Source organism: Musa acuminata, chromosome BXJ3-5 (assembly GCF_036884655.1).
Source record: "Musa acuminata AAA Group cultivar baxijiao chromosome BXJ3-5, Cavendish_Baxijiao_AAA, whole genome shotgun sequence".
Classification (NCBI taxonomy): Eukaryota; Viridiplantae; Streptophyta; class Magnoliopsida; order Zingiberales; family Musaceae; genus Musa; species Musa acuminata.
In genome coordinates, this window is record NC_088353.1 from 12,309,042 (window position 1) to 12,321,463 (window position 12,422).

A 12,422-nucleotide genomic window follows, 5' to 3' on the forward strand; every position below is an offset into this window, starting at 1 on the left:
TCATAACGTTCTTCGTGCTAGCAACCTAAAAGCCTATCACTCGAATCCACAAGATGCTTTATGAGGTGTTCTAACTCGGCTATCCCCCATCACAGCCTCCTATGAGAAGCGAGTTGAAACTATTCCGACAGACCGGAAGATAAAGCTACCAAATGGATCTGAGCAGACAGAGTACTTAGTGAAGTGGTGAAAGCTTCCCCAAACTAAATCTAGTTGGGAGCCTAAAGACGCCCTACTACATGAAGAAGCAATCATCAACAACTACCAACAAGCGTCGATGAGGGCATCGACAGTTTAAGTGGGAGAGAATGTCACGAATAGTTGTCGGATACTCACAACAACTCCGTTCAACAAACCGTTTGTCGCTCTCATCTACATGTACAGTAGCTTGGCAACATGTTTTGCCTTGGTTTTGAGTCATTTTTCTTGTAAAAAATGTAAGTTGCGCTATAAAGCGACCGCTCACCGAACCGAGCAAAACAGCCCCAAAACAACTCCGTTTTCGTGTGCCATAGGCTATTTTCTATAGTCCGCTTCCGCTCACCAAAACGTCAGCCATCTTAGCCCCTTAGAATCCCCCGAGTGGCACAAAGCTAGATGGGGCTTCGGTATAGTGTCGGGCATTGAACAACCTTTCGTAAGTTTGCATGTTACCTTGACGAAAACTTGTTGTCACGATTGGCACCTAGTGAGTAGTGTTAGGATCGGAGCGGCACTAAGAGGGGGGGGGGGGGGGTGAATTAGTGCAACGGATTAAAACTTCAGTTTTGGAAAAATCTTTAGTACGATAAAAAATAATATCAATGGAAACCGATTTGGAAGCTTGATAACTTTGAAACGTATGGAAGTGTAGTGACTAAGTAGAGAAGTTTGCAGTATATAAATGGCAAGAGTAGGATGCAAACCAGATAACGTAGTAGTTTTTAAAGTGGTTCGGTCAAAATGACCTACATCCACTTGCGAAGCCTTCTTCGAAGAGGCTCCCAACTTCCACTAGCAAATCTCTTGTAGGGGAAGGACTAATACCTCTCTTACAACCTTTTACAAGTGGTTCACACTCTTACAAATTTTTGAATAGAAAGAAGGAGGTGAACACTCAAAGCAATTGAAGACAAAAACTTGCTAAAGACTTTGCTAAGACTTTTGGCTCACTCTCTTTCTTCTCAAAGGTTGTAATCTCAACTGAGAATAGAGGGGTATTTATAAGCCCCAAGAGGATTCAAATTTGGGCTCCAAAATTTGAATTCTCTTGGGTTTCCGAGGTTGGCGGTGCTACCGCCTGTCGGTGGCGGTGCCACCGCTCAGTCCAGCGGTGCCACCGCACAATTCTCGGATTCTGGGTGGTGCCACTGCCTACTGTGTTTCAGCTCACTAGTTAGGCTCCAAACTTGGCCCAAACTAGTCCGAATTCGGGCCCAATTGGCTCCTACTTGGGTTATAGGATTAATACCTAATCCTAACCCTAATTAACATGCTAACTACGAATTTAAATATATTTTTTAAGCTATTACAAAGTCCATAAGTCAAGACTTCTTCCGGCGAGCTTCCAGCGAACTTTCGACAGTCTTCCGATAACCTTTCGGAAACCATTCTGCGGACTCCCAGCAAGCTCCTAGACTTCACGATTTGATCTTGGTGAGTTCCAACGAGCTTCTCGGCAAGCTTCGATCTTTCTCGGCGAGCTCCACGAACTTCCAATGAACCTTCCGGCGAGCTTCCGAAAAACCCTTCGGCAAGCTCCCTACTTATTCTTGGCTGGTTCCGGCAGCATTCCCAATGAACCTTCGAACTTCCGTCGAACTCTCAAACTCCCAATGAATCCTTCGTGCTTGACTCCGACACTTTGTTTCGCTTTATGTCTTTGTCATTATTGTAGTTATTCCTGCACACAAAAACTAAAACTCTACTCCGATTTAGATAATTATTACAACGCGAATTGACATTCTGTTGCCCGGCACGTCATTAGTTGGCGCTTCGTCCGATTCTTCAATGCATCGTCCTCTCTTGCGGCTTGTTGCCCAATCGGCGGTTGACCTCCGTAATCCCAATATCCTTGGTGCAATTCCGTTCTCCTTGGCCCAATGCCCGACGTCCGAAGCCTTCTACCGTCCAATATCCTGACGTGATCTCCTCCGGTGCAACGTCAATTCCTCCTGCGTCAACTGTCTAATCCTGATCGAGTAGACCTGCATTACTCAAAATGTAGTTAAACATCTAAACACAATCAATTAGTTTCATCATCAAAATCCGAGATTCAACAAGTAGCTGCTTGTTGACTTACAGTTATTCGTTTAATCCTCTAAAGTCCTTGTTTTCCCCCTCTCCCTCTTTTCTCTTGTGCACGTAAGATGCTCGCTAAATTGCTTATAATGCTTCCCCCTTTCGCGAGATGTCGGGACTTGTCCGTCGCTCGTTCTTTTGAACTAATCAACTTTCTCTTTTACAAGTCCTTCGGGACGTGCGAGAGGTTGCAAGTGGGTTGATCTTTGCAGAGTAATATTGCAAGGGCAAAGCAAGACTTAGGCAAGGCAAGCTAAGTTTGTGTCTTTGATGCAAGGGTGCCTCACGACTTAGGCAACGTAAGCTAAGTTCGCGTCTTGGCCGCAAGGGTGCCTCACGCCTTAAGCAATTCCAACTAAGGCCATGAAAGCCAATACCCCAAAAACCGAGGATGAGACACTTTTAGGCTTCAAATTTGAATCTACTTGAGGCCTATAAATACCCCTCTCATCCTTGGTTAGTATACACAAGAATTGAGAGCAAAAAGAAACAAAAACACTATTGTAATCTTGTGAGAACTCCTCTCAAGCTCTAAGTGTTAGTCTTGTTTAAGATAGGAGTAAAGGGGGTTGTAAACGTTCTCTCCTAAACATGTCAAAAGGAAAATCGAGTTACAAGGATAGTTGATCTTCACCCATTGAAGGAATATCGTTAGTGGATGCCAGTGGCCTCGACGGAAGAGGAATCAAGAGTGGATGTAGGTCACTATAAAACTTATGCATTTCTATTCGTGTAATTTATCTTTACTACAAACTGCCTTACCTGCTTACTGCTTTTACACTTACAAACGAGATTTGAAGTTATCTTTCCGATATTGGTTTTATCAAACAAAGAATTTTTTAAACCGATGATTTTATCCACTGCACTAATTCACTCCCCCCTCTTAGTGTCGTTCTTGATCCTAATAGTTGTGAAGTCGATGTGCTGAAGGATTGAGTGATATATCGAAGGATAGGGCAATGTGTCGGAGGTTCGACCCCAAGTGCGAAAAGATCATAGGACATTTCAAAAGAGTGAACAACATGCTAAAAGTTTTGAAGATATGCTAGATGAGTGGTTCATAAGTCAAGGTCTTATCAAGATAATTTTGGGTTAATTTAAGTCCATATTAGGTTGAAACAAAGCTCAATTATAAACTCTTGGGCTTAAAGTTGAGCTAAATTTGGGTTATTTAAAGGCCAAACACATGAATTAAACTACCTAGGCTAACAATGATACTACTTATGATACCACTAAAGTCAAGTTCTATGGTATTGTATTAAAAATTATAATGGTAGAATCATCTATGTCTAGTAATACGAGTATATACAAAAAATTATAATGGTAGTACCACAAAAATTTAGTATTTCGGCTTATATCAAAAATTCGGATGAAAGTACCATGGGAGTCTAATATTGCAACTCCATTTCAAAGATTAATATGGTAGTATCATCCAAAATCGATAATAATATTGCTTGCATCCTAAAATATTAGGAATTTTAATTTTTTATTCTATTTTGAAAGCCTTTTGGGGATATAAATGTCTCACTCAGATTTAGTTAATGAAGTATTAATCGCTGATATTATGAAGTATTATAGCTCTCTCTTAAAGTATTGTTTGAGTCTCCACTCTCTTGTGTTCTTATAAACGCTAGAGGTGAGATAAAGTCTCTTATAAAAGAGTGAGCATAAGTGTTCTTTTCCCAGTGTAAAAAAAGAGAAAGTTGAAACAAAGATCGTTGATGTTGTAAAACAAAGAAAGATTGATAGTGAAAGCGGATGATCTCGAGGAAAGAAGAATTAATAGTGGGCGTATGTCAAAAAGATCGAATCATTATAAGTCACTTTGTATCTTTTCTCTTTATGTAACTTTTGCACGTGATCACTCGTTTAGTTTTTTACTCGTACTTCATATAATTGATGGTATCATACGTGTTTTTTTAATCAAATTTTATGGTTAAAATTTGTTACAAAATTCTATTGTTAAGATCCTAACATGATCAGGATATAGAAATGGTGGTAGCTGATGGCTTTAGAAATTTTATTTTGAATCAAACTCTTTTTGTTCTCGTCAGGATGCTGTAGAAAAAGACTCTTGTGCTTTGGGTTGTGCAAAATATTGTCCAAAGTATTTGATCAACATTGTTCATATTTGACGGATTCAAACTCTCTCATGTCTTCTTCAGAGAACAAAACTAAGACGGTCAATCGACTGCCTAGATTTGCTAGGGAGTAAGAAGCATCTATTTTTGTTTGTTTGTTTAGAGAGGAGACTCGCCCCTCTCGGTTGGATTTTGTGTTCCCCTATGATTCCAGGGGCATCTTTGATACTTGGGTGATATAGTAGTACAAGCTTTTCTGTTTTTCGAAAACAAAAATCATTACAGTTCTTGCTAGCTCTTAGAGTTCAATATTTTTGGACAAGGATCAGCAGCTTGGCCATCACTTGGAATCATTCGAAGAACACACCATGCAACTTTTAGAAAAAGAGTCGACACAGATCCAACACAAACACAATGCAATTTTTAATTTAAAACATGGGTATTATGAGGCGGTACGTGTTTTGACCATCCACTTCATCATTCCAAGGACACACCACACCATCTTGTGCTGCTTCTTCTGACTATTGCAAAACAAAATTGAATTGTTATATATATATACAAATATATATATATATCAAATTGTCAATTGGATTTGCTATAAGATTTGAGGGAAATCTGAGTCGTCAGCCGTGTACCTACGCACGAGGAATGGCTTGTGACTCGTCATCGAACCATAGACAAGAAAGCTAAAAAAAAACTGCGCCCGATGTGTGATTACCATCGCTTGCTTGTGTGCGTTAGTTTTATCTTTCCGTGCAGCAACCTCTCATACTTAAGCCTCTTCCTTAACTAAATCTGCTTGATAAAAATCTGACGATACACGAGCATTTTTTGATACCCACCCATATTATAAAACAATGTGTGCTTACACCACACTCCAAAGACCTTAGGAAAATTTCAGATGCAAGAACAGAACAGAAACGAACAGATTCGTAGAAGAAGATAAACGAATTCTTGTCCAATAATTCATCACCTCCTAGATTATGAACTCCTCCACTGAAGCTCGACTTGAATGCGGCCATTTCTGGAGTCAATAAGATGATATTTCTCATTGATTCTCTTATTGGTGACGGCATCTGCAACGTTGATGACCACATATCCCAGCATTTCCTGAGGACTTCGATGTAAGTCTCCAGAAGCAAGCATCAAGCAATTAATAATGCCTATCGATTGATTATTAAGAAAGAAAGATCAACATGGCAATTAGTAAGCATGCAAGAGCAATATAGTCAAGTCACTCCCACAAATAGAGAGGGCATCCGACGAGGTCCATGAAGATTTCCTAGTCAAAAATTAATACTTCTCTCATATTTTCATTAACTTATTATTGAGGCTAATCTACTGATCCAAAGTGATCAAACTCAAGTCAACAACAACAACACATCCATGAAGTCCTTATAATTCAATTAAATCTTTACCCACACCACCAATATGGAGCTAAAGTAATTAGTTAGTTACATGTGAAGATCATAAGAAGCATGAAATAAGCTCACATAAATTTCATGGCAATTTATCAATCCACCAATTAAATGGATTAACTATTTGCAAAAAGAACATATTAAATACCATAACGAAGCAGATAAGATACATACTGACTGCATCGATGCAACAGACCAACAAAACAATTGAATGCAGAAAATTAAAGTTATAGTACTCGTACCTTAGAGTGGATTCCAATGCTTGGGGGCTTACTAAGAACCTCCACATGCATCTTATCATTTGTGGGTGGCTCCTCGCACATGTACTGGAACTCCTCTTCCCATCGTGGATCTCTGTTCTTCTTGAGGCACTGCACCGATCGCAACGACAAGTCACCTCGTGCATTCTCGATGTGGAGCGTCGTTCATGACGAAAGCTCGATAGAACGTGAGGCTACATCACCCTTGATCCTCGACTTACCTTGGTCTTCTTCTCCTCTCCTCTGAAAAGGATCCGGACATAGGGATTGGTATGGTGCTTCCCCTCGAGATCTTGAGCTTCGTGTACGATAACCACGAGCAAACCACCACCTGCGGGAGTGCCTTCAGGAGGCTTTTCGATCTCACCTTCATCCTCGCTGATGTCGTTGGCGACCTCCCCTTCCTTGAAAGGCCTATATGTGACCTCGAGAACGATCTGTCCACGCGACTTGTCGTTTTGAGGATCATTGGGATCCAGATTTTTTAGCAACTCCAGCGTTAGAGATTTAGTCTCGTCAGGGGTAAGATCCTTCAACGGGATAGAATTCACGCCCATCTTATCATGTTTTCCAACCTAGAGGGGAAGAATGCATTCGTATCGATCAGCACGTACAGACCAAAACATTACACCACTACAACTCCCGATAGTTAAAGAGGCAATACCTGTTCCCAGTCATAGACGCTGAGCTCCAGAGCTTGAGATTCTGGTTCCTTGACGACCAACTTGAATTCCTCGTTCCACTCAGGGTTCAGGTTGCTACGCTTCACGGTGGTTTTCTTTGATGGAAGATTGTCGTCTGCAAGCTTTAGTTTTACGTATGGATCAGACTTACCCAACAGATCTTTTTTCTTCAGTTTATATGCCCGGACGACAGTCACATTTAGAATACCAGTTGGCTTCTTCAGAGCTCTGCGCATCGAAGATGCTTCGTAAGACTAGTGAGTTTGAAATGTGAAGATAGATAGATAGATAGATAGATAGATAGATAATAATGGTATAATAGCAAGTAAAATCTTGCAAACCCCCACCGCGTTGGGTCCATAATTGCCACTTGCAGTGTTTTAGGCCATAGATACATGTTGGCGACCTGTTTCTTAATCGTCTCCTGCAGAGGACAAAAAATGTACAACATCAGAAACAGAGGAAATAGATCAAAAAAAAAAGGCATAAACAGCCAACCTGAATAAACAACGTATCTATTATCTCCAACGACAGATGCATAGGCAGTATATATGGCATAGGAATAATCTAACGTTTATGGACTCGTCAGGAACAGCGATGACACCTGAACAAATCTGTAAAGACCAGGTATCGACATAAGATCGGCTCCCAGAAGCTTCAATCCAAAATCAACATGTGGCTGCAAGAGATGAAAATATGGTTGGGGCAGTGACTGACTGACTGACTGACCAGAGCTCGTAGTAAAAAATTCATCAAACGTGAGTCGCTACTTGTGGTTCACCTTCTCCATGAGCGATACAAGGATCTTTGCAAAACAAGGGAAATTGGGGACGAGTGGCTTCAATGTGATGCGTGGTATAGCAAAGACTTGTAAGTCTATTACCTGAAAAGACTTGGAAATTTGGGAAAAATGTGCATGCTTAAGAAAAAAATTTAGCTTCTATTTTTTTCTTACAAAAATGGACATCGAATACCCAAACCTGTGCGCTTGCTTTTAGTCCGAATGCCTTGACCACGACAGTGACGTTAGGATTTCCAGCCCATTTGAGTGATGGTTCCATGATTAGTTCCTTTTCGTCCGTGGTGTAAACTTTCATTCCTGCAACATATCCTCCTCATGTGTCAGATTTCATATGACCGGAGAAAAATAGGTTACGTATTTCTAGAGAGAGATTCTGAGATCACTGTCAAAATGTCTGATATTAGCAGAAAAGGGGACTGAGTTAGCTTAGCTTACAACAGTCGAGTAAAAATGAGAGGACCACTAACCTTGAAAAGTAGGTGGCAGAGTGCCTAATGTGAGGGTTTCGAATTCAACCGACTCCATCTTGAACTTGGCAGTGTTCTCAGCGATAATTGGTTTTGCGATCTCTTTCGCAGTTTTGCATATTGCCTGCACAACGACTGTTTAGGTAAGCACGGAATCGAAAGAAGAGAACCAACTCGAGGAGCTGCCATTGGGTCCTCCAAATACTCGAGGAATTTGCTGAGATTCCAAAGAGTAGTCACCTTGTCGAGATACGGCCACATATGCTCGAGAAACTTGTTTAGCCAGTCGATCTTCGAGGACAAAATCAAAACAAGTTTAGTTTTCTGTAGACTTACGACACACATCATAAACATGAACCAGAATCGGAGAGAAATGGTGTTTCTTACTCGATCGAAGTCTGGATTTTTCACCCACACAGGAATTTCAGGAAACATGTGCTCCAGTGATTTTGCATCTTGTTCAAATAGCGGTCGGATTTCAGGATCCTGAGTGCGTATGTTCTTACCATTCATTACCAGGATGACAAAAAGGTAACATCTAGTCTACCAGAAAATAATAATATTGTGATGTTGATCGACAAAGCAAAAAATGTCCTTGCGCTGCAATTTGGATGATCTGAAGACGCATAAATTAACCACAACTCTTAGATTTATTTGGACGATCTGAAGATACATCATGCGATTCTTAAACTCCAATGTATGGGTATTATCTATTGGCGGGGGGGGGGGGGGGGGGCATAACAAGGATCATGCAAGGACATCGACTAAGATCCCCTAAAGGGGGTGGGTCATGGATGTTCTCACATTATAAGCAGCAGCATATCGCATAACAAGGATCATGCAAGGACATCGACTAAGATCCCCTAAAGGGGGTGGGTCATGGATGTTCTCACATTATAAGCAGCAGCATATCACATAACAAGGATCATGCAAGGACATCGACTAAGATCCCCTAAAGGGGGTGGGTCATGGATGTTCTCACATTATAAGCAGCAGCATATCACGAAGCCGAACTATGCCGCCATAATACAATACAATACTTTAACGGCGGTGGCAAAAGCATCAGAGGAAATTATATGATCCAAATTTCTGGGTAAATTCGAAAAGATTAGAGAGGGATTTCTTTTCTATCATAAAAAGGGAAAGCTAAAACAATTCTCCAGCGCTCTTGATCTGCTAAGGTGAAACAAAAAAAAAAAAAAAGGAACAAACTGCCACAATTCGCAGCGGCAACAAATCCTCTCGAGAAGAAGAAGTCAATCGATCGAGAAAACGTGAAGAACCGCCAAAATGGCCACCCTCAAAGAGCGGAGAAATATCAAAATCATACCTTGACATCCGTGGGCTGGAAGTAGATGAAGAGGTAGTAACCGATGACCAGCCCGACGGCGATCCCAATTCCGAAGCCGAAGAAACCTAGCACGGAGCTGAAGAATCCCATCTCCGATATCTTCTACAGACGCTCAACGGACGCGGAGGCGCGAAGGAACGCTCAAAGCAGAACGAAAGAAAGAAAAGGGGAAAAAAACCCCACCTTTCCGCACTGTGATCACCGAATCACCTAAATCTCCTTCCCCTCCGATCCGAACCAAGCAATCGAGAAGAGGAAGACTCCGACCAAGAAACAGTCGGGAGAAAGGGAGAGGAGAGAATAGGATGCAGAGAAGATCTACGTTTCCGACGCCGAGCGGGAATTAGTGGCAGCCGTAAAAGAGGGAAGAGCAGCGTGTGTGCACGCGCCTGTGTCGTCGGTAACGCCCTGCTGCTGCATGGAGCTCGGAAACCACTGCCCGTTACAGTCACCACCGCACACTTGTTTTATTCTCTCGACTCCCGAATCCACCCATTTATCTGCAAAGTGTCACTATTCTGCACCAAATTTACGTACAGAACTTTGTGATGTCTGGTGAACGGTTACGGTTACTTCCGTTGGGTGTCGTGGAGGGATGCCATGCTTTCTCCGCACTAAAAGATGACCGGAGTAGGGAAGGACGGTGGCGTGGACACGTTTGGGTCAAACGGACCCTCCATTTCCCGGGTGGAAATGGAGTCCTTTACATTCGGACATCCGCTGTAACGGACTCATGACTACTTCTGATCCGTGGATGGAGACGAGCGATGTGGGTGGATGGATGGATGGATGGATGGAGGGAGCTGCAGGTGTTAATGTCAAAATTTTTAGGTAATTAATTTATCAGAATCAGTTTGATTGGGTTTGACTGACTCTATTTTTTTAAGATTTTATCCTCTTTTTTTTAATCAACTAAGTTTTAGCTATTTGATTTGGTCCATTTGAATTTAATTGTCACTTTGATTTCTCTCAAATTATCCCGCACTACCAATCAAAAAATGGAATAAGGAAGTTTCCGCCAATCGCCATCCCCAACACCAACCTCCTTCTTCTCGTTAGTCACCGTCGAAGAAGCCTTACGAAGCCTCAGTGATTAGGTAGGTCGCCATCGCCATAGCCTCGTAGTGGTAGTGGTCCCCACTCATTGTCGTTGCTAACATCCATCCTCCTTCTCGTTGGTTACTATCATCGTCGAAGAAGCCTTGGGAGCCTTACGTGATCAATGTGTATCACCCTAACCCCAGCAAGCAAAACCCTAGCCTCGCGGTGGTCGATAACATTCTCATCGGTCACCATTGTCCTCCTCCTTCCCATTGGTCACCATTGTTCTCCATCAACAAAGCCCTATGGAGTCTTGATGATCAATTAGTGTTGCCCTAACCTCATTGAATCGCTTTGTCATTCCTCCCTTTCGATGGTGCATACTCTGCTAGTGGAAGTGGAAGACGTGGTTATAGGTATGACTTGGTTGTGATCGAAGGCTTCTTCATTCATGACATGCAAAGTTGCAAGATAAATGTGGAATGTGGAATGGTTACAAGGCCGCATGATCAACCGTTGTATCGGCGGTGAAGCCTTTGCAGTGCCGTTTGAAGCCTCCACAGCCTCCTTTGCAATGTCAATCATTCGATGCATCGTCACATTATTCATTGCTATAACAATATATATATATATATATACGATTTCTAATAACATATACGATGGAGACAATATGAAGAAGAACAGATATGGAGTGATTTTATTTGCATCGTCATACTACCAATGCTATCACTAATATATTGATAACCTCAACAGAAGAAGAAGAAGAAGAAATATCAAAGTTAAAAGATAAGACTGAATTCTATGTTGTTCATCCTCATTCGAGTGATATGGTCCAAGTCTAAACATCTACAAAGACAATTATAATAGACTTAAAAAAGAGAATCTATTCATGTCTATGTTTTGATATTTCTAGTATGCTATGCTCTTATGTAATAGCTACTATTGGGATTTTGAACTCCAATTCATATCAACAATGTGATGATTATTTTTTAGCATAATATTTATAGAGGCACCATCTTCCCAACAAGAAGCAAGTAATATTAGATTAAAAAAAATAGACGATAAGATTAGCTTGCCTTTGAAGAGTGTCAAAATAGTCAAACAGAAGAAATAAGGCAAGGATAAAATCAAGGCATGATGGCAAGATCCCTAAAGGGTGTTCGAGGTGTCAATAATTAGGTTACAATTAATGGTCATGAAAATTTTGACTGGTCGTATAATTTGATGTTGTCAATTATGAAGTAATGTGGTATCTTTAGTCTTTTGTTACACCCTAATTTTGATCATTCTTTGTTGTCTACATTGGCTATCAGAGATGGTTTTTCTTATGTATAGTATTACCTATATAAGTATACATATATATGTTTTTAGCAAATGCATCATAACATTATTAAACATTGTAAACTGTTGATAATTTGAGTCTAAAGTTATCATTTTATAATTGATGTTACAATCCTTGTTGTAATTATGTTTTAGTTGTGTTTTGAGAGTGGATTTTAATTGAGATCATGTTTTTGTTGAGATACAAATGGGATAGGAGTGGATCATAATGTGTCAAATTTTATTAATTATACTAAAATGTTTAAAAAATAAAAATATTATTAATTGATATAAAATTATATTTCGAGAGAAGTTTGGATTAATTTATGAGATAGTATTAAAATCTTATATTCAGATCATAATATACTAAATTCCATTAATTATGCTATTTTTTTATAAAAAAAGTACTAGTAATCAATTTAAAATCATATCATAGTGGTTTTGGAGAAGTTTATATTAGTATGGTGAAATGTAACTCGAGTTATACTTGATTTATAAATGAGACGAGATTATAATCTTATATTCGGATCATGATATGTCAAATTTTATTAATTATGCTATTTTGTAAAAAAAATGTGCTACTAATTGATTTAGAATCATGACATAATAGTTCTAAAAAAGTTTTTATTGGTTTGGTGAAATGTAATTTAAGCGACACTCAATATGATAGGATTAGAAACTTCAAATAAAAAATGTTATATTTTATTAATTATATTAAA

General features: G+C 40.1%; 1 protein-coding gene across 1 annotated transcript; it reads right to left on the reverse strand.

The window, feature by feature from the left end:
* Positions 1-5,248: 5,248 nt before the first annotated feature.
* Positions 5,249-9,796, reverse strand: LOC135637883 (synaptotagmin-2-like). The gene is made up of 12 exons (XM_065150750.1): positions 9,322-9,796; positions 8,379-8,477; positions 8,232-8,282; positions 7,992-8,115; positions 7,703-7,821; positions 7,504-7,605; positions 7,327-7,401; positions 7,070-7,146; positions 6,704-6,950; positions 6,261-6,614; positions 6,022-6,150; positions 5,249-5,471 (listed from the first exon to the last, which is right to left on the reverse strand). Exons 1-12 carry the CDS (start codon positions 9,430-9,432, stop codon positions 5,343-5,345), a joined length of 1,617 nt encoding a protein of 538 aa, XP_065006822.1. The 5' UTR covers positions 9,433-9,796; the 3' UTR covers positions 5,249-5,342.
* Positions 9,797-12,422: the final 2,626 nt, after the last annotated feature.

Excerpts from the sequence above, each read along its gene's own strand:
- LOC135637883 (XM_065150750.1), bottom strand. The coding sequence starts at position 9,432 with ATGGGATTCTTCAGCTCCGTGCTAGGTTTCTTCGGCTTCGGAATTGGG. Across the intron at positions 8,116-8,231 it reads TGTGGCCGTATCTCGACAAG|GCAATATGCAAAACTGCGAA; the intron begins GTGACTACTCTT and ends GTCGTTGTGCAG. Across the intron at positions 6,951-7,069 it reads GCAATTATGGACCCAACGCG|AGCTCTGAAGAAGCCAACTG; the intron begins GTGGGGGTTTGC and ends TTCGATGCGCAG.